At 47.5% G+C, this 23116-nt stretch overlaps 1 protein-coding gene across 1 annotated transcript in view; it reads right to left on the bottom strand.

Moving 5' to 3' along the window:
* The window catches only part of LOC309548216 (RING finger protein 17-like), a gene marked incomplete at both ends in the record, with an annotated part of 356308 nt that extends 333776 nt beyond the window's left edge, over positions 1-22532 (bottom strand). The window contains 2 exons of the mRNA XM_082248170.1: positions 11148-11256; positions 22460-22532. Of these exons, the coding sequence (XP_082104296.1) occupies positions 11148-11256; positions 22460-22532 (182 nt within the window). The remainder of the gene's footprint in view (positions 1-11147; positions 11257-22459) is intronic.
* Between the last annotated feature and the right edge of the window lie 584 nt (positions 22533-23116).

Raw genomic sequence — 23116 nt, 5'->3', positions numbered from 1 at the left:
TCTGGTTTTGTTAAGATCTGTATTGTCTGAACACATTTGTACAAACGGTTACCCTGTTTTTTTGTTTTGTTTTTTTTTTGTTAACATTGTGTAAAACAAATATACATATTGAAATGAAAAAAAAATGGATTTTTGTGTTACCGTAAAATCCTTTTCTCTGAGGTTCATTTACTGACACAGCTCCAGATCTCCTTGACCCTTGGATTTATGCTGCCCCCTACAGGAGTAGGACACTAGACAGAAAAAAGTTTGACTACGCCTATAGGGCAGCCCCAGGGGGTATACTCCCACTTCCTGCAATAGGTCTTCCGTTTTGTAACAAGCCGTGTCAGAAAAACCTAGAAACCAACTCAATAGAGGGGTGGGTGCTGTGTCAGTCAATGAACCCCAGAGAAAAGGATTTTACAATAAGACAAAAATCCTGTTTTCTTTTTTGTTCATTGACGGACACATCTCCAGATTTTCTTGACCCTTGGGACGTCCCAAAGCAGTGTCAACATGAGGGGTGGTAAGAACACAGCGAGAAAAATACTTCCCAAAGGCTAAACATAGCCAACCAGGTAAAACAGGAGCTCAACCAAGAACAACTGGAGCTCACCCGACAAAAAAAAAAAAATAAAAATACACTCTCAACAAGGACTAATCCTATTCAACAGTGGCCTGCAAAACCTTGCAGCCAAAAGAAGCATCCGCAGATGCCAACACATCCACCCTATAACATTTTGTGAAAGTGTGAACTGATGACCAGGTGGCCACCTTGCAAACCTGCATAACCAACACCTGATGACAGAAGGCCCAAGAAGCACTAAGCAACCTTATAGAATGTGAATTAATGGGGAAAGGAGGTTCCTGACCCTTATTGGAATAGGCCTGCACCACCATCTGTCTGATCCATCTAGAAATGGTCGCAGCAGACACGGCCAGCCCCTTATGGGGTCCATTTGTAAGGACAAAAAGAGAATCAGATTTTCGTAACGACTCAGTCGGCCTCAGGTACACCCTAATTGCCCGAACCACATCCAAAGAATGTAAGGAAATCCCTTTAGGATGCTTAGGACACAAGGAAGGCAACACAATGACTAAATTTAAATAGAAAACAGAGACAACCTTAGGAAGGAATGACTGGCAGGGCGAAGCACCACTTTATGTCTGTGAACCACCAGATAGGGTGAAAGACAAGACACCGCAGCCAACTCCTACACCCTGCGCGCAGAGGTAATAGCCACCAAGAATGCTACCTTCTGTGACAAAGTAAGCTCACAAATACTTTCAAAAGGCGGTTTCTGAAGAACCGACAGCACCAAATTGAGGTCCCATGGAGGTAACGGAGATCTCATCGTGGGAGCCAGGTGACAGACCCCTGAACAAAGGTGTGAACCAAGGAATTTGTGGCCAACGGGCACTGAAAGAAAATTGCTAGGGCAGAAATCTGTCCTTTGATGGTAACCAAGGCCAAACACTGATCTAAACCTCTTTGGAGAAACTCCCAAACACGAGACACAGAAAAAGAATGGGTGGAGACCCCCCCCAAGACTCACACCAAGCAATTTACGCCTTCAAGACGTGATGATAAATCTTCAGAGAAATAGATTTTCTAGTTTTTAACAGCGTAGGAATCACAGATTCAGACAACAGTCTATCCTTCAGCATCTGGCTTTCAACAGCCAAGCCATTAAAGCCAGCGACTGTAAACCAGGATGGAAGATCGGTACTTGAGCTAACAGATCTTCTCTGAGAGGAAGTCGCCAAGGGACATCGGCAACAAAGACATGCGAGGCCAGTTCAGAGCCACTAGGATGACTGGAATCCCTTCTGCCTCGATTCTTTGCTGGAGTCTTGGGAAAAGATTTATAGAGGGAAATGCGTACATCAGACAATTGTAACAATCCTACAGGCTCACCTGAGTCAGAGGACTGCTGGCCGGAGGTAGGAGTGGAGCCCAGTGGCAAGGACCGCAGGCTGGTAGCAGTGCTGGATACCGGATGGACACCAGGTAGTACTCTGATGAGGACACGGGTTCACCCGAGGTGTGGAAACTAAGTGCTAGCTGGTTTTCACTAGAGCCCCTGGTGGTGGGGATAGACTGCGCTGCAAGCTAACACCAGGTCGCGGTCCCCAGGATCACCCAGCCAGGCAGAGTGCAGGTTCGGTCCGGAGGTGGAGGAGCAGACAAGGGATAACCAGAGAGAAGTCAGACGAGCCAAAGGTCGGGGCGGGCAGCAGTAAGCGTGGTCAGACAATCCGGATCGGCAACGGAGGTAGCAGTTCAGTAGGTAGGGACAAAGCAGAAGAGTAGTCGGTAGTCAATTCCTGGTCAGCAGTGGATTTGTGGTAATAGATAACAGCAGCAGGTGAGGAGAAGCTTGATCAAGGCTCGGGAGCTCAATAATCAGCAAGCTTGAGTGCAAGGGGCTGGACTTATATAGGGAAGTACCAGGTGTGGGGAATCAAGGGTGATGAGCAAGGCTTGGCAAGACTAAGGTTGAAATAATAGGCTTCAGGGAGGAACATCCAGAGAGGAAATGTCCAGAGTGGAAGGTAGCCTAGTAAGCAGGCCTACCGCCTTGGATGTGGCTGGTCACGGGTTTGAATGCCGACAGTACTCCCCCCCCTTCCAAGGTGACCTCAGGGCACCGCAGGGGCAGGCTTACCGGGGTGCCGTTGGTGGAACTCTTTTACCAGTCTGGGGGCGTGGACGTTTTCTTGTGGTTCCCAGGAGTTATCCTCAGGAGGGTAGCCCTCCCACTCAATTAGGTATGGTAGTCTTCCCCGGTGGATCCTGGAGTCGAGGATCTTTGCGACAGCGTATTCTTCTTCACCCTGTACCCTCACGGGTGGTGGAGGGGGCGAGTGGCGGCTTGTGAAGGTGTTCTCCACGTATGGCTTGAGGAGGGAGCAATGGAAGAAAGGGTGCACCCTAATGGAGTTCGGAAGATCGAGCCAGAACGTGACCTCGTTAATTTGAGCGGAGATCCAGAATGGACCCATGTATTTTTGGGCCAACTTTTTGGAGGGGACCTTCAATCTGAGGTTCCTGGTGGACAGCCACACCTTGTCTCCTACATGTAAGCCCGGGGTGGGTTTGCGGCGTCTGTCTGCTCCTTGTTTAAAGCGCCTCTGGGCGAGCTGGAGGTTGTTTATAATGTTTTTTTGTGCCTCCTGTAGGGTTGTTAGGCGTTCGGCCACTGCTGGGAGGGTGGAGGCGATGGGTAGGTGGGGAATGAACACCGGGTGCGAGCCTGTGTTAGCAAAGAAGGGGCTGTGCTTGGTTGAGCTGTGCTCAGCATTGTTGTAGGCAAACTCAGCCGTGTAGAGATGGTCAAGCCAGTCATCCTGCAGGTGGGTGCTGAAACAGCGTAGGTACTGCTCTAGGGTCTGATTAGTTCTCTCCGTCTGCCCGTTTGACTGAGGGTGGAAGGCGGAGGACAGGTTCACTTTAACCCCGAGCACCAGGCAGAAGTTCTTCCAGAACTTAGAGCCAAATTGTACGCCTCGGTCGGAGACCACGTCGTCCGGGATCCCATGCAGCCTGAAGACCTCTCTGAGAAGATCGGCCGGCTGTTTGGCGGTGGGTAGGCCTTTGTAGGGGATGAAATGGGCCATCTTGGTGAGGCGGTCGACTACGACCAGAATGGTGTTCATCCCTTTTGAAGGAGGGAGGTCTACCACAAAGTCCATGGAGATCGAGCCCCAGGGGCGGGAGGGAATCGGGGGAGGTTGTAACAGAGCCACGGGAGAGGAACGAGGAGTCTTATTGTGGGAACAGACCGTGCACAAGGAGATGTACCTCTTGATGTCCTCCTTGTATGTCGGCCACCAGAAGGAGCGAGAGAGAAGCTCCTGGGTCTTTCTTGTGCCTAGATGGCCGGCCAGCTTGGAGTCATGGTTGAGTCTGAGTACTTCGAGCCGTGCGATTTCTGGTACATATAACTGTAAGTCCTTATGAAACCATTGACCATTTTTAAACGTAAGGCTGACATTCCTTGTGGGGTGGGCGGGGAAGGGGTCATTTTCGTATCCTTCTTTGATTGTGCCCAGGAGTTCTTTAGAGTAGGTGGCCCCTATGACCCTTCTCTCGGGTAGGATGTTGTTTTGGCCCCTGTTACTGTGTGAGGGCTCGGAAAACATTCTGGAGAGGGCGTCAGCCTTACCGTTCTTTGATCCGGGGCGATAGGTGATGAGGAAGTTGAAGCGGGAAAAGAATAGGCTCCATCTGGCCTGTCTGGCTGAGAGTCTCTTAGCGCTGCGGATGAACTCGAGGTTCTTGTGGTCAGTTAGTACGATTATGGGGTTGATGGCTCCCTCCAGCAGGTGTCTCCACTCAGAGAAGGCATCCTTGATCCCCAGTAGTTCCTTGTTCCCGATGTCATAATTCTTCTCAGAGGGGGACATCTGGCGGGAGAAATATGTGCACGGGTGTAGTAGCATCTTCTCCCCTGACCATTGTGACAGAACAGCCCACACCGCGGAGTCAGATGCATCCACTTCGACTGTAAATGGCAGCTCAGGGTTCGGGTGGATTAGGATTGGAGCAGAAGTGAAGAGGAGTTTCAACTTGGTGAAGGCCTCCTGTGCCTCGGGTGTCCAGGAGAAGGGGACTGCTTTCTTGGTGAGTTGGGTGATTGGTGCTATGACCTTGGAGAAGTTCCTGATAAACTTCCGATAGAAGTTGGCAAAGCCAATGAATCTTTGTATCTCCTTCTCGTTTCTCAGAATGGGCCAGTTCATCACGGCTTGGACCTTCCCCGGGTCCATACTTATGCCCTCTGGGGAGATGATTTATCCGAGGAACTGAGTGGTGGTTCACTCAAACTCACATTTCTCTAGCTTGATATAGAGAGAGTTCTGTCGGAGTGTCTGCAGTACCCTGCGGACGTGTTCGCGGTGCTGCTCGAGGTCTTCAGAGAAGATCAAGATGTCGTCCAGATAAACGACTACAAACAGATCGAGCATGTCCCTGAGGACGTCGTTAATAAAGTGCTGGAAGGTGGCGGGAGCATTGCAGAGTCCGAAAGGCATGACTAGGTACTCAGGGGGTAAATACTGCCAAAGGGTATTTCGGCCCGGGCAACAGTTCTATAGGGCAGTCGTAGGGTCGGTGTGGTGGCAGCTTGTCTGCGTTTTTCTTGTCCTGAAACTCACGGTATTGAGGGGGTAGCAGATCCTTGACGGATAGTTCAGAGATGATGGTGTCTTCGGGTGGAAGGACGGGTTTGTGGGAGCAATTTAGCGAGCAGAACTCTGACGGGAACCGTATGCAGCGGGTTTCCCAGTCCACCGAGGGGTTGTGGGTGGCCAACCATGGGATGCCCAAGATCACCGGGAACTTTGGGGAGGCGATCAGCGAGAAGTTGATCTTCTCATGGTGATCGGGTTCTATAAGGAGTTGTAGTTCGATGGTCTCGTGAGTGGCCGGCCCCAAAGAGAGTGGGGATCCGTCGACGGTTTCCAGGTCAACGGGGGCTGCCTTGATTGTCAGTGGAATGTTCTTTTCTTGGGCGAAGGTTAGGTCCATGAAGTTGCCTCCCGCCCCGGAATCTAACATCGCAGAACAGGGGAGTTGTCGCCCCTGGATGTCGATGAGGATGGGGACGATGAAGTGGGATCCATGAGCCGCCGTGTTGTTATCTTCATGGGCTGCTGGCGGGGTTGGAGTCTGTGATTGCTCCTTTAGCTCCGTGACGGCAATAGTTCTTTGAATCTTATTGGGACATTTGATGGCAAAATGACCCGGCTCTCCACAGTAGAGGCAGAGGTTTTCGGGCCAGCCGTCTCTCCTTCTCAGCTGTGGATAGAGACCTACGTAGTGCGTCGACCTGCATAGGTTCAGTTGCTGACTGGGGGTCGCGCTGAGCGGTAGAGGAGAAGGAGTAAGTGGGTCTGTGGTCCGAGGACCAGAGTCTTTCTTTCTTCCTCTCGGAGAGTCTTTGATCTATCCGGATGCATAAGTGAATGAAGTCATCCAGATCGTCCGGGGCCTCAACTCTGGCGAGTTTGTCTTTTATTGATTCAGACAGGCCTCGCCGGAATTGGCTCTTCTGTGCTGCTGGGTTCCAGATGGTGTCCGTGACCCAACGGCGAAGTTCGGCGGTATAGTCGGCGACGGAGCGTCTCCCTTGCCACAAACTATGTAGTCGCGCCTCGGCTGTCGCACAGCGGTTGGGGTCATCGAAGACTTGGCTCATAGCGGTGATGAAGTTGTTTAGGTTGTCCAGGAGCTGATTGTTAGACTCCACGTATGGCGAAGCCCATGCTATCGCTTGCACCATCTTTTTCTCAGTGGTGAAGGGGGCCGGGTTCATTTGAAAATAGATGCGGCATTGGTTCAGAAACCCCCGATACTGGCGTCTGTCGCCGCCGAATTTTGATGGGAGTGGCATGCGCGTGTCTGCGGCCGCACCACGGACGTCTAGGAGTTGCCTCTGTAGTTCAATAATCTCCCTCTGTTGGCTTTGGACAACGTCTTGGAGCTGGGCAAATTTCTCCTGATACGTAGTACCAAATTCTTGAAGTTCAGTGACCTGTTTACACAGAGTGGCCATTGCGGACTCCATAGTTAAGGCTGATTATTCTGTAACAATCCTACAGGCTCACCTGAGTCAGAGGACTGCTGGCCGGAGGTAGGAGTGGAGCCCAGTGGCAAGGACCGCAGGCTGGTAGCAGTGCTGGATACCGGATGGACACCAGGTAGTACTCTGATGAGGACACGTGTTCACCCGAGGTGCGGAAACTAAGTGCTAGCTGGTTTTCACTAGAGCCCCTGGTGGTGGGGATAGACTGCGCTGCAAGCTAACACCAGGTCGGGGTCCCCAGGATCACCCAGCCAGGCAGTGTGCAGGTTCGGTCCGGAGGTGGAGGAGCAGACAAGGGATAACCAGAGAGAAGTCAGATGAGCCAAAGGTCGGGGCGGGCAGCAGTAAGCGTTGTCAGACAATCCGGATCGGCAACGGAGGTAGCAGTTCAGTAGGTAGGGACAAAGCAGAAGAGTAGTCGGTAGTCAATTCCTGGTCAGCAGTGGATTTGTGGTAGTAGATAGCAGCAGCAGGTAAGGAGAAGCTTGATCAAGGCTCGGGAGCTCAATAATCATGAAGCTTGAGTGCAAGGGGCTGGACTTATATAGGGAAGTATCAGGTGTGGGGAATCAATGATCAGTGATGAGCAAGGCTTGGCAAGACTAAGGTTGAAATAATAGGCTTCAGGGAGGAATATGCAGAGAGGAATGTCCAGAGAGGACGGTAGCCTAGTAAGCAGGGCTACCGCCTTGGATGTGGCTGGTCACGGGTTCGAATCCCGACAACGATACTGGCCACAAGGAGCCACCAGAGTGTCTGTGGCGTTGGCCAGAGGATCCTGAGACCTTGCTACGAACTCTGCACCTTCCTGTTGAGACTAAAGGCCAAAAAGTCCACATCGGGAGTCCCCCACCAGAGACAAAGGTGATGAAGCACCTCCTGGTGGAGAGACCATTCTCCCTGATCCAATGCCTGCCGACTGAGGCAGCTCGCCTGCCAATTTTCTACTCCTGGAATATGCACAGCAGAGATGGCTGGAACGAAACGTTCTGCCCACCTTGGAATGTCAGGTACTTCCAAGGCCACTAGGACAATTTTGGTGCCACCTTGATGATTGACATATGCCACGGCCATGGCATTGTCCGATTGAATCCTTACCGGGCGCCCCTGCTGATGAACAGTCCATTGGGTCAGGCAAAGCCTGATCGCCCGGATTTCCAGGATATTGATCGGCAGGCTGGGCACCTTCAGAGTTCAAACCCCTGAGCACAATCGTTACCCAAGACAACACCCCACCTGGACAGGCTGGCTTCCATGGTGACCATCGTCCAGTAAAGGGGGAGAAAGAATTTTATCTGTCGAAGCGCCAGAGAGAGGAGCCACTAGATCAGGGATCCCCTCATATCAAGTTCAACAGGATCAATTTGTCTAGAGACTGTGGGTTCTTGTTCCATTTGTGAAGAATCTTTTTTTGCAGAGATCTGGTATGGAACTGAGCAAATGGAACCACCTCGAAGGTGGACACCATCAAGTCCAGCACTTGCATACAAGACCTGAGAGATGACTGCCGGCTGGACAACAGGAGCCGTATCACATCCTGCAACTTCTGGAGTTTCACATTCCGGAAGAAACACCGGGTCTGAGGCCGTGTCCAGGGTCAGGCCCAGATAGTCCAGCTTGGTGGACTGGACCAGAACAGATTTTTGGAAATTTAGTTTCCATTCAAACTCTTGAAGAGTTTGCACCAAAATGTCAAGACTGTCTTTTAAGGCATTTGGAGACTCTGCTCACAGAAGAAGTTTTTCCAAGTACACCAGAAACGCATCCCCCCTTCTGCCTTAGCAATTCTAACACCGGGGCCAAAACTTATGTGAACACCCGAGGAGCCGAGGCGAGACCAAAGAGTAATGCCACAAATTGATAGTGCTCCTCGTCCACGGCAAAGCGAAGGAAAGGCTGATGCCCAACATATATCGGGATATGAAGGTAAGCGTCCTTGATATCGATCGGTGCCAGGAGATCCCTGATGAAGGGCTGCCAATACCGTGCGAATGGACTCCATTTAAAATTTCGGAACCCGCACAAAGCGGTTCAAGGCTTTGAGGACCAGAATTGGACGGACCTTGCCTTCCTTCCTGGGAACAATAAATAAGTTTGAATAAAACCCCTGAAAGCGTTACGATTCTGAAACCGGTACAAAGACCCCTTGTGAAAGCAGATCATGTACCGCCCAAAGAAGACCTTGTACTTGAACTGGGGCCAAACGCAGGTTGGAAGGGAAAAACCTTCCCAAAGGAAAGGATCGGAACTCGATCTTGAAACCGGAACAAATCAACTTGTGGATCCATTTGTCTTGAATCAAGGAGGTCCACGGCTCCAGAAAAAAGCCAGATACTGGTGAGGGCGCAGCTAATGGCAAAAGCAGGCTTGTCTGTGGTCCTTAAGGAGCAAGCTCTCAAATTACCAGGCAAGGGCCTCTTGGAACTCTCAGCGGGGTTACGGGCGGAATTTGATCCCTGGTCCTTAGATCCTGAGGAACAAAAAGAGCACTTATGGGCCGAGAAGAAAGAGCCACATTTGTGACGAGACTCTCTTCTCCTTGAAGTCAGTGGAAACAGAGTACTCTTCTCTCCAGCAAGACCCTTAATGATATCTTCCATGGAAGCTCCGACCAAGCGGTCTCCTACAAAAGGGAGATCAGTCAATACTTTCTTGGAAGCCGTGTCCGCAGACCAGTATTCTAGCCATATAATGCGGCAAAGAGACACCGCTGTAACAGACACCCTACAGGCTAGGGGAGCTGCATCCAGAGAAGCATCACAGATATACTGCAACCCCTGGACCAACTGGTCCGCCAGCCCTTCTAGGTCAGAAAGAGGTTCTCCCCCTTCCAAATCCTGGTGCAGGAGCTTAGCCCATTCAGTTAAGGTCTGGGAAACCAAAGTTATGACAAAAAGCGGACCCAGAATAGAACTGGCCATGGAAAAAAGGTATCAAATCAAAGATTCAGCTCTCTTGTCAAAAGGGTCCTTGAAGGACGGAGAGTCCTACACCGGGAGAAGGGTGGCTTTATTCAAACTGGAAACCTGCGAGTCCACCACAGGTGGAACTGTCAGTTTCTTTAAATGAGACAGAGGATGCAGGTGAAGGCGGAAAACACTTTTTGTTCATCCCATTTTGGAGGGCCACATCTAGTTTGGACACCATTGACTGCAGGACCACCCTCATAACAGACAAAGCGGACTGGGACCAAGAAGGCCTCACAGCCTCAGAGGGGGTCAGGTGAGGACACGTGCTTCAGGGACTCCATGGTTAACCTGGGGACCGCCATCAAAAAGTGTAAAAATTGCTGTTCACAATTCCCTCCACCGCTGCACCAGAGCACCACAAGTCAAAGCAAACCAAATACACATAGCAGAGAGAGGGAGTTGTTTAGCACCCACAGGGACTCACCACCCCCAACTCAGACGCAGAGCCAGAGAGCAAGGCTGCACGCAGTGTGGTGATAAAAGAGAAAGAAGAAGTACAGGAACTGCCACTAGAGGCCCACCATCTATTCACCGCTCCATAGGCTTCAAAAAGCTTGCCGCTGTTTGATAGTAATAGGAAACTACAAGAATTTGGCTGCCGGACTACACAAACATGACCACCTAATATACATGCAGTCATCAACGGCAATATAGCGGCGACCTCAGGTACACTTGAACAGTAAGGGGGGCCATGCAAGAGACAATCACCCCCAAAATCAGCGACCCTGGGGGTCTAGGCATCGGTGAATGGGGGGTGGTGCACAGAGGGACCCTGATTAAAAGGGGAGCGACATGAGGGAGGGAAGGGCACTCATGGTTCCCACCAGCCGAAAAAAAACCAGAAGGGAGGGGGGACGCTACTCACCGCAGTTTGGGACCGTGCGGGCACTGCTCCAGGCAGACCAGTGCATTATCTTGGAATGGGGGTTCTGGGGGATAGAGGCACGCTGTGACTCAGGTTGTGACCAGGGCCGCGTGCAAGGCGTTGCGTCCTCACGAGGCGTTTAACTCGTCGGCCAGCCCCTGTCCAGTGGGGCTATGCCGCGACCAACGTAGCGTGGAGCTAAGGAGGGGTTGCACTTGCTGGCCAGACTGGGAAGACAGTAAGTATCTAGGATATCCAGTCTGTTGCCCAGTCCGGCAATTGATTGTATTTCTCACAGGAACAGCAAATAAAAAAATAAAAAAAGTTTGGTATAAAAAAGGTAAAAAATGCTAGGATCAGAGATCCCAGCAAGAAACTAAGTCCTCACTCCTGACTAAGCAGAAAAAAAAAAAACTGAAGACATATAGTAGGAAGTGAGAGTTTAGCCCCTAGGACTGCCCCAAAGGTGTGGTAAAGCTTTTTCCTGCCTAGTGTCCCACTCCTGTAGGGGGGCAGCATATCCAAATGTTCAAGAAGATTCTGGAGCTGTGTCCGTCCATAAACAAAAGAAAAATTATAAAAATATGTGTTTGGGTACAGTGTTTGCATGATCACACAATTTTCATTCAAAGTGCGACAGCTCTGAAAGCTGAAAATTGGCCTGGGCATGAAGGGTGTAAAAGTGCCCAGTAGGTAAGTGGTTAAACAACTAGGATTCACAAAAGGAAAAGAGAGACTTACCAAGGTATGAAAGCAGCGACATTATTGTTAACCAGAATGCTGTTAATGCTCTTCACACTTGCTGATTTGACATCAAACAGCTCAACTGACATCTTATTTTCTAACATACCTTAAAAAAAAAAAAAAAAATGGTGTTGTCAGAAGAAAAGATGCTGAAAATAGGCCCTTTACTGGGTTTACACTGTCAGTTGTGAAAACTAGTACAAACCTAGACCACTGCACTGGATGTCATGGGGTTACAAATGTTCTCGATTAAGGTGACTATATATATAGTAGGAGATCAGAGGGGTGAACAGCCTGCTCAAGAGACAGTCCAGTGAAATTAAATATGCTTTTACTCAGCAAAGGCAAAACAAGCAGAAGAAACAACAGTCTTGTCTTGTAACACAAATCCACAGAGGAGTAAAGCACAGCAAGCAGGCTTAAAGGCAAATTTTAGATACCTCTAACCAGAGCTACAGTCTCTCATAAGGCTTAGCTCACCCAGTACAGGTCACAGACACCGCAATGGCGCTTCCCTCTCAGCTTGCTGATGTCTCCTCACTCTTATGCCCCATACACACGTGCAGATTATCTGCAGACTTTTGTCTGCAGACTTACCTTTTCTATGTAGTGCAAGGGCCTGCCGGATTGCATACAAATTGAAAGTGTTTAGGTTTGACCTCATATTATATGGTTTTGGTAAGTCTGCAGACAAAAGTCTGCAGATAATCTGCACGTGTGTATGGGGCATTAGCAAACACCTCCACTGACACTTTCAGACAGCTACCTGCTCTCTACAATTAACCCTCTCTTCAGCCTGACCCAAGCTGACTCTCTACTATATATATATATATATATATATATATATATATATATATATATATATATATATATATAAGATGTAAAAGTACAGCGCTATATAAAAACAATCAATGTAAAGTGCTTCATAAACCATAAAGTGACAAGGTGCTTCTTGCGATGTACATAGAATTAATATATATACATCTCACATTATCCAAAAGTGCATGAATAAAGAAAAGGGGTCTCAATGAAGTGCATAAAATATATATATATATATATATATATATATATATATATATATATATATATATACATATACATACACAAGTCCAACCCAAGAGAGTCAAAAATGTAAACTTAATACATAAAGTGCTTGATAGGGGTCTCCATCCACAATGTGCTCAAAAACACCACCACCACTAGCCACAAGATGGCCTCTCACCTCAACTGAGTAAAAAGGAAGAAATAAATCCTTAATAGAGGTGAATCCGGACCACAGGATGCCAATTGCTGGGCTGCTAATGTCTCCGGCTCAGCACAATCGATGGACATGAAAAAAAGTTGCAAGAGATCTAAGTGCTCACTGCAATTCAACCCTTTATTAAAGTATAAAAAATGTCAATCACATAATAGGGCACAATCGGGCTTGTGCGGACCATACAGGCAATAATGTATATGATGAGGAGCCGTGCTGTGAAATCGCCGCTTGTCCGTCGAAATCTTCGCCCCCTATACGCGTGGTGTCATACGCTTGAGCGTCACGACTTTGTCTCCTCTTTTATGCAAATCCTGCCTGCCAGCGAGTTTTATAATAAATTACTTTACTACCATTTTAAATACCACTCGTCTTTAACCACTTTACCACCGGAGGATTTTGCTGTCTTACGTCCAGGCCACTTTTTGCGATTCGGCGCTGTGCGACTTTAACTGACAATTGCGCGGTCGTGCAACGCCGCACCCAAACGAAATTTACGTCCTTTTTTTCCCACAAACAGAGCTTTCTTTTGGTGGTATTTGATCACCTGTGCGCTTTTTACTTTTTGCGCTATAAACAAAAAAATAACAATATTTTTAACATTTTTTTATATGAAATCCCCCCCCAAAAAAATGTAAAAATCATTTTTTTTCACATTTTTGGCCAATTTGTTTTCTGCTACCTATGTTTGGTAAAAAAAATCACGATAATCGTATTTTGATTGGTTTGCGCAAAAGTTATTGCGTTTACTAACTACGGGAAAGATTTCTGTCATTTTTGGTGTTTTTTTTTTTTTAACGCGTAATGGCGGCGATCTGCGATTTTTTTTGCGGGACTGCGACATTGCGGCGGACAGATCGGACCCTTGACTGACATTTTTGACACTTTTGGGGGTACCAGTGACATTACTACAGTAATCAGTGCTATAAATATGCACGGTTACTGTAAAAATTACACTGGCAGTGAAGGGGTTAATTTTATTGGAGAGGGAGGGGTTAATGTATGCCTGGTGCTTACTGACGTGTGGGGGGGGAGGTGACTGAGTGACAGAAGGACAGATCGGCTGTTCAGCTATGCTGAACACTCCGATCTGTCAGTCCCTGTCACTTAGGAGATCCGCCCGCTCTGTTTACACAGGCGGGCGGATCTCCAAACTGGATTCCCCGACGATCGGTGCAGAGCAGCGGCGATCGCCGCTGCTCCTCCCCTGGCCCGACTCCCGCTGTGACTGAAAACAGCGGGAGAGCGGCTCCGGCAGCGCACGAGCGCCGCCTACAGGGGGAGGAGTCCAGCGACGTAGGTCTACGTCGCTGGACCGGAACGAGCCACTGTGCCACAGTAGCAGCACAGTGGCTGGGGGTAAAGTGGTTAAAGATGTGGGACAGCGCGGTATTCTTGCTGCATTCATTTAGGAGACCCCCATAACATTATTTTATGTTCCAATGGTTTTTCCACTGGCATTACACAGTTGGTCAATTGCCACACCAATTTTGTTATATACTTAGTCACCTGCAAATCTATGAAACATCCAATATGTGGATAGAACTAGTTTAAGTGACAGAATAAGGGACCATTTCTCTGATATCCGGATCAACAAAAATACTAGTCTAAATAGACATTTTACCTCTCCATCAACAGAATAGACAATCTTTTAGAGTCCAAATTGTTGAGAAGATAGATCGAACTGTCTATGGTGGCGACCGATTCTCCCTCCTGTGTAGGAGGGAGGTATTTTTTTTTAAACTGGACACTTGTACACCTAGAAGTCTGAATTTTAAATGGGACATTAACCACTATTATGAGTACATGTGCTTTGCTCTTTATAATGTTTCAATCCAATCCCTTCTACTTTTTCCATTCACCTTCTATTTTTATCCTTTATTATTTTCTCTCCTATCTATAATACCTTTTTTATGCACCATGCATGTTTAGGATAGTTGTAATGGATCAACCGGCACCCCGACCGGGCACCTCCATTGACGGATGCTCCTAGAGCTTCCCGAGGGCTCTAAGCACTCCACCAGACACCATAACCAATTCAGACCCCTCGAACCGCTGCAGCTTGGTTAGGGTAATCGCTGTCTCCTACCCACCCTGGACCTACAACAAGGCTCCAGGTTCCAGTGGGTAAACCTCCCTTGCTCCAGAGAGTGAAGCAGGAACAGGAACAAGCTCTTACAAGAGCTTAGTGATTATCCAAGGGAGTATGAAGAACATAGCAATCCCTTGTAGCTGATTCCCCCCCAATAAGAGACAGGACTCTGGATTGAGGGTGAAGTATAACTCAACTTTATTGAGCAAGAAAAATACTTTTATACAGTTTTCCCCCACAAGTTTACCGCCCAGATGGACATTGTTGAAAACAGGCCCTGACATTCACAATCCAATGAAAACAGAGTTTTACACTCCCATACAGTATACACAAAGATATACACTGTGGAACAATCCCCCCTCCACCTTAGCAGCCAATCCACATATACATCCCATAATAAGCTTATCTTGCAGACAGAACAATGTTAGGTCTTTAACATTTAACAATGAGACAGGCACAATCCGCATTCCCTCCCAATACACAAACAATAGGGAAGTCTGCCAATGACAGTCTGTGTCTCTCTCACAGACATGCACTAGGAATTCATTGTGTAAGGTGGTATTAAATCTTCATATTTCTAGATGAAGATATGTTTGACAAATATTACTGTCCCACTTCAAGCAATCCAAACCATTAATTATCTGTCTTTCACTCATAGTGACGGTTAGTACTGTCACAATAGTCATACAAAGGTAGGATCAATTTATATATTTCTCATCATATACATTGATTAATAAATATACAGATGGCACACAGCTTTAAAACATTGATGGTACACAGTAACAAACTGATTGCTAATAAGCTCCCATTAAGTCTGTGGCATTTGGTGTTGTGTCTTTTTATAAATTTTATTTCTGTTCTAGAGCATAGAGACATAATTTTTTATTTTTTTTCCTCAAACATTTTTGGTTTTAATCATGCTTAAAAGGCTGACACTCGCAGTTACACTTTTTATTTTGTTTGTGTATATAAATACTTTGGCCACTTCAAATGAATAACTTAATAATAATTACATTGGTCATCTTAAATTAATAACTCCATATTGTTTTGCAATATTTTGCAGTTTTTCTATTCTATATAACTGGATTTTGTAAGAACTTTCCATAAAATCCTTTTCTCTGAAGTTCATCGACAGACACAGCTCCATCTAGTCAGAGACTATAGGGTTATGCTCCACCTATCAGGAATACACACTAGGCAGGAAAAAAGCTTAATCACACCAATGGGGGCTGTCCCTGCAGGCAAAACCCCACACACCCTGCTATCATCAAAGAGTTTACTTGCAAGCAGTGTTTAGAATAGAAAAAAAACTCATTCACTCAGAAGTAGAGGGGCAGGTGCTGCGTCTGTTGATGAACTTCAGAGAAAAGGATTTTACAGTAAGTTCTTACAAAAATCCAGTTTTCTCTAACGTTCATCGACAGACGCAGCTCCATCTAGTCAGAGACTATAGGGATGTCCCAAAGCAGTGGGAAGGGTTGGGAAGACAATGCAAACAGAAATGTAACTCCCCAAAGGCTAAACTTAGCTAACCAGGTAACATGGAGCTCAACCAGCAACAACTGGAACTCACCCTGAAAACGCAATACACCCTCAAAGAGAAACAAAAAAAAACAGTTCTCTTTAAAGAGCAGCCTGCAAAATCATGCAGACAAAGGAAGCATTCAAAGATGCCAGCACATCTACTTTGCAGAATTTTGTAAATGTATGCACAGACGACCAAGTTGCCGCCTTGCAGACTTGCCGCACCAAAGCCTGATGGCGAAAAGCTCAAGAGGCACTCAGCGCTCTCGTAGAATGAGCCTTCACCGGGAAAGGAGGAACTTGACCCTTCAGTGAATAAGCCTGAACTACCGTCTGCCTGATCCATCTGGATATGGTCGCTGCAGACGCAGCCAATCCCTTACGAGATCCTTCGTTAAGGATAAAAAGACCATCTGATTTTCTAAAAGATTAATTGGACTCCAGATAGACCCTGATCGCTCGAACCACATCTAAAGAGTGCAACGCAAATCCTTAGAATGTTTGGGCTTAGGGCAGAGTGAAGGCAACACAGAAACAACCTTAGGAAGAAACGACTGATTAGGTCGAAGTACCACTTTATCCCTGTGTATCACCAGATAAGGTGAGCGGCAGGACAACACCGCCAGTTCAGATACTCTGCGAGCGGAAGTGATAGCCACCAAGAAGGCAACCTTCTGGGACAACGAAAGCAGAGACATCTCTTGAATGTTCTCAAAGGGAGGCTTTTGAAGAACAGATAACACCAGATTATTACGGAGGTAATGGGGACCTTCTCAGAGGAGCCATATGGCGCACTCCCTGTATATAGGTACGAATCAAAGCATGCATAGCTAACGGGTGTTGGAAATATATAGCCAAAGCCAACACTTGGCCTTTGATAGTGCCCAAAGCCAACCGCTGTTCAACTCCTTTCTGCAGAAAGGCCAAGACCCTAGCTATCAAAAACAAGCGAGGGTGCACCTACTGAGATTCACACCATGAAATATACGACTTCCAGGTACGATGATATATCTTTCTAGGAGACAACTTCCTAGCCTTCAACAACATAGGAATCACAGAGTCAAAAAGACCTCCATCTCTCAACATATGGCTTTCAACAGCTATGTCGTTAAAGCCAGAGACAAAAAGTCTCCCTGGAGCAGCGATGCCACCGCCGTTCTGTAACCGCACAAAATGGTTCAGGGCCTTGAGATCCAGGATGGGACGCACCTTGCCTTCCTTCCTGTGCATGCTGAAGAGGTCTTAATAAAACCCTTGAAAATGTTCCTGAAAACTGGCGTGGAACTCAAGCTTCTGGTTGACGTGACTACATGTTTCGCGTGCATGCACTTTGTCAAGTCCTTTTTTGGTTGCCTATTTTAAGTAACTTCACCCATTCCGTAGCAGTCTGCGCTACCAAAACATTCACAAAGGGTAGTCTTTAATATGTTACCCGCTACCACGTGTAAATGGCGGGACAAGGATTCCACCCATCTATCCACGGGGTCCGCCAAAGTTGGAGACTCTTCCACCGGTACCAGAGTCGCTTTATTCAACCTGGACACCAGGGAATCAACTTTTTGTGGTACAGTCCACCTAGTTGACACTGCCTCCACAAAGGGGTAACAGCGTGCAAAACGCTTAGGCACCACTAACATGTGCTTAATGCGCCCCCATTGTTCATCCGCAACAGTATGAAACAATTTTGGGCAAGGGCACACCTTGCCAGATTTTCGGGAGCCAAAAGACACCTGCGTAACCGGCGCTGTGGGTTTATCAGAAAATTTTAAAGCTTCCCGCACTGAAACTATCAGAGCTTCCCCAAAGCGGGTTCCCGCACGGCGGCTGAGGACAGGTCCTCTTCACCGTCAGAATGCGACACTGACGCCTCAGGGTGGTCTGCAGCGGCCATATTTATCTCAGATTTCGAAGACCATGCAGATGGAGGTGGGGGCGAAGGGAGTTTGTGGCTGGCAGCACTAGCAATGACAAAATCTACCTTAGACATCAAATTTTGCAAAAAAAAAAAAAAAAAAAATGCAATCTCTGGCTGAGACTGAGAACCAGAAGGTCCTGCTGCAATCGCTCCCAGGGGTTCTGCAGGCAAAATAGTATCCAGGGACTCCATGTTACACTTTTTAAAATAATTGGGCAGTGTCTCTTTAAGACCGCCAAAAACGTGGCCCACCACTATAAGTGCGGGCACACAATCCCCGGTTATTACATTTACATTGCATTTGTTATGACAAGCGACTTGGGGCGACTTGAGGGCACACAAGTCGCCTGACAAGTCGTGCTAGTGTGAATGGACTCTCAAAGTCATCCACGGCTCACAAATACACAGGTGAGCATTTAAAGAGGACAGGTCTGCTGATTCCACCAGGGACATTATTGAATTTATAGAAGATTAACCCACTGCGGGGCAACCTATATCTGATACAGCAATGAAGGATATGCTAGAATCCCTGCGAGGTTCTCTGCATAGGGATATGCTGACCATGATTATACAAATTAGAGCAGATGTAGATGGTGTGGGAGAGAGGATCCATCATGTTGAAACGAAAATGGGCGAATTTGCGTCAGCGCATAATGAATTGGTGGATGAGCAAAAAATTGGTAAAAATCGCAGATAAGGAGGAAAGCTCACGCAGAAACAATGTGAAAATGGGGGTCGCGGAGACAGTTCACCCCCCTGAGTTGCGCACTTATGTTCACTGCCTTATCTCCGCACTACTTCCGGATCTGCCCGAACGAGACGTTTTAGTGGATAGGGCACATAGACTCCCTAAACCGCGGCAAAATACCTAATGAAGTGCCTAGAGATGTAATCGCCCGCATCCAATTTCACCACGTTAAAGATGCCATGATGTAATTTTCTAGGAAGCACTCCCCACTGCCTGACCCGTACCAAGGCATTACACTCTATGCCGATCTGTCGCGCCATACGATGCAAGCGTGCAAACAGCTGTCCTCGTTGACCAAGCTATACCATAACAACAGGATAACCTTCTGTTAGGGGTTCCCGGCTAAACGTCTGGTAACATAGGAGAGTCGCACTTACACAATCTCATCAGTGCAGGAAAGCATTTGCTTCGACAAGCAATGGGGCTTATTACCAACGGATGGACAACTCCCTCCTGGCCGTTCCTCCTTGAAAATCAGTGAGTGAGAAAGAGAACTGTTTCTCCCAACCTTTCTGGTGCCACCCTGCACTTTTATTAAGCTGTTTTGGTGCACTCTGGTACCACTGTTTGAATGGTGCTCCAACGAGCGTGTTCCCCTTAGTATACAACGCAGGGTTCATACACATTTTCACCAATAAAATTCCATGACTTTTCCATGACTTCACGTAAATAAGAAGAAAATCCATGTCACACCCAGCATATTTTTACTAAAATAAATGACAATCTTTGTAGTGTACAGTATCTCTGCAGTTAGGGTTTCGTTTCTGGATACAGCGTGACTCAAAATGGTCCCTTGTTTTACACTGGATGAGATGGAAGCACCGCTGCCGCAGCTGGGAGCCGGTGTCACTTCAGGCGCACGGGTGAAAAAGCCAGCGATCGGATTGGAAGCTGTCAAGCACGCAGCCGCAGACTGGTGCTTTGCACCTTTAGCGTGGCTAGACAGCGCTGCCTCTCCCATGTCCGAAATGTCAAACGTTTTAAGACACACACTGTACATTTAGCGGACATGATACAGCAGAAGGTCAGAGGCTGCGTACATGATAAAGGAGGTGGTCAGAGACTGCAGACATGATACAGGAGGTGGTCAGAGACTGCAGACATGATACAGGAGGTGGTCAGAGGCTGCGGACATGATACAGGAGGTGGTCAGAGGCTGCGGAAATGATACAGGAGGTGGTCAGAGGCTGCGGACATGATACAGGAGGTAGTAAGAGGCTGCGGACATGATACAAAAGAAGGTCGGAGACTGCAGACATGATAGAAGAGCATAGGGGAAGCAGAGAGCACTGGAGGAGCTGAAGGGCACGGGGGGGGGGCGGGGACTGGAGAGAATTAAGGGGGGGTTTGGAATGGAAAGCATTGCAGGGGGGTTGGAAGGCGCAGGGGGGGGCATGGAAAACCAGGGGGATGGAGAGCACAGGTGGAGGGGGGGGGGCACTGGAGAGCACTGTCTGGGGGGAACTGTAAATCACTGAGGGTGGAGCCAGGGAGCTGGAGAGCACTGGGGGAGCCAGAAAGCATGGGGGGGGGGGGGGGAGATGAACAGCACTGTGGGGAGCTGTTGTACCCAGCCGTGTGTCCACAGTGGTATGCCCAGTGTGATGTACCCAGAGCTGTGTGTATTGTGTCATGTGTCCAGACTTGTGTGCCCACAAAGGGGTGTACCCAGACTCATGTGCCCAGTGTGATATGATCAGTCGCATGCCCAACGTGATGTACCCAGAGTAGTATACCCACAGTGGAGTACCTAGAGTTTTGTGTACTGTGTCATGTGCCCACAATGGTGTGACGGGTTGTGCGCCCAGCGTGTTGTCCCCAGCGTCATCTGCCCTGTGTGGGGTGATCAGTTGTATGGCCTGTGTTGTGTGCCCAGCAGAAGTATGGAAATGCTTGGTGACTTTCCAGGTCCTGCACTCAGAATGTGGACAAGACAGGTGACAGCTCCCACTTCTTAGAAGAGCCAAAGGAAGCCACAAGAAGGAAAATTCTGAAAGTTCTGCTCAGATGACAGCCCCACTTCCTGCCCACAACAAACATGGCTGATGTCGAGCTGCAGCGCCTCCACCTGTCTAATCTCCGGCCGCATGAACGTGATGACGCGGGGGGGGGGGGTAACCGAAACGGTTACCACCCCCTTCCGCATCATCATCATGTTCATGCGCCCTCCAGTGACGCTTCCGCTGCCTGTGATTGGTTTGCTGCTGCTGGCCAGTCACATCCAGGCAAACCACGGTCGGCCCTCCCCGCCGCCAGTGATTGGTTCACGATCATCTCCTCGGCTGCTGCTGGCCAGTGACAGCGCACGGGCATACCGCGGACCCGGAAGGCAAATAGTATGTGGCACTGGCAATTTATTAAACATTACTGAATAAAAAAATAAATTAAACTTTAAGCATCCACTCCCCCCCAGTATATATTTCCATGACTTTTCCAAAACCTTAGTGGAATCCTAAGTTTTCATGACCTTTCCAGGCCTGGAAAGTGTCATCTCCAAATTCCAAAACTTTTCCGGGTTTTCAAGGACTGTACGAACCCTGACAACGGCATCAATCATTCACTGAGAATCTTCTCACTTTTTTTTAATCTGTTTCTTTGTTTTTTACTTACCTTTTTGTTTTCAAGTTTCTAGCTGTCAATGGGTACCGCCGACACTGCTGAAAAGACTCTTCTCACCCCTATGCAGATGTGAAATTGTTGAGTATCTCCAAGCAACTCACCCTGACATCCACCTTCCTGGTTTCAACTTTTGGGCAAGTACTGTGTTTTACCTTTTTGGCACTGGTACAGTTCATATCGACCAACTTCTATGCATATCCCTCCATGACCAATGGGCTTAAAAATGATATCTCTGAATGCTCATGGGCTTAGAAGCCCCAACAAGAGGAACGCTTTGTGGCAAGAAGCCAAGACTTTGCATGGGGACGCCATTTGTGTTCAAGAAATGCATTTAAAAGCCGCAAACCCTCCTAATTGTACCCATAAATCCTTCCCTCACATCTACATGGCAAATGCAGAGGTAAAATAAAATGTGGAACTATGATAGCGGTCAGTAATTCAGTAGCCTTTGCTCACCATGATCATGTCCTGGATCCAAGGGGGAGATTCATTATCCTGATCTGCGACATAAACAATACCACAACTACCTTGGTGAACTTGTACGCCCCAAACAAAAAACCTATTCCCTGTATCTGGTCTCTGCTGAAGACAGTCCAGAGAGTCCGCAAAGGCCTCCTGCTACTGTGTGGGGACTTTAACACAGTGACGGACATTGCATTGGATATATCTGCCAAGTTTCCCACCTCAAGTTCTACACTCCAACCCCTTCTACTTGCCGTGGAACTGTACGACATACGGCGCTGCTTGAATCCTACCGAAAGGGATTATTCCTACTATTCGAATCCACACAAACTCTATTCTCGTAAGACATTTTCCTTGCAGATCTACCGACATTGACGAAAGTCTATCAAGCCAAGATCCACACCATAGGGTGGTCAGACCATGTACTGGTTTCAATTGTTGAGAAAAATTACTGTGTAGGTCGGCCCATGCCCCAAAAATATTATACAAAACCAAGGATAAAGAAAAAGTAGGGGTTTATAAGGCCAATTGGGAGAAGGAAAACCAGGATACAACTATATAAAATAAATCAATTTATTAGTACATTAAAAAAAATGTGTATAAATGAGGGACAAAGAAAAGGGGTCCCCCATATATTCACCACAAGAATAAAAAGCGCAGCACAGAAATATATTCCCTATAGCAGGAGAAATACATGCTTCAAGCTGATGTTGACGCAAGGAGTATCTGATGACATTCGGTTTGATGATCCCAATGAGCCAACGCATTTCGCATAAGGCTTCGTCAGGGCCAAAGAGACAGAGCAATACCGATATTTCTTGCTGTGTGCAAAAAATTGTATTGGCAGGATAGGATACCAAATCCCTGTAAACAGTGTAAGGTGGCGGCTGTAAATATTCGATTTCGTAGTATTTTTGATAATTCCTCAGTCGGATAGGCGTATGACGCACTCCAAAAGTACCGTTATGGCATTAATGGAGTCTCTGTATCTATACATGTTTATTTTTTTTTCTAATGAAAGCGAGGGTAGATAGCATTGGAGCTCATTAATTCTTTAGTCAGCTACATTGGCCATTAGAAAGCGATCAAGACATTGCTTTTAGTCCTCTTAATAGAATATAGAAGATATGCCAAATGGTAGGAGGATAAACTCAATATTATCCCAGAGAGTAATGAGGCAGGGCAGTGAATGGCTCAATCATAGACCATCCCAAGCCATGGTTTCCATTCATAACAGGCGAAAGAAGCCTTGTTTAGTCATGGTTCTCCGTATGTCCTGCCTGCTGATGTAGGGAATGTAGGGAATCCTTGAGGATAGCACCTGGTGGAGATTTTATGCATCAATTCCACT

This window comes from Pelophylax lessonae (genome assembly GCF_965119305.1).
Source record: "Pelophylax lessonae genome assembly, chromosome: 2".
Lineage (NCBI taxonomy): Eukaryota > Metazoa > Chordata > Amphibia > Anura > Ranidae > Pelophylax > Pelophylax lessonae.
The sequence above is the reverse complement of the archived record's forward strand: the minus strand, read 5'-3'. Positions and strand labels throughout refer to the sequence as shown.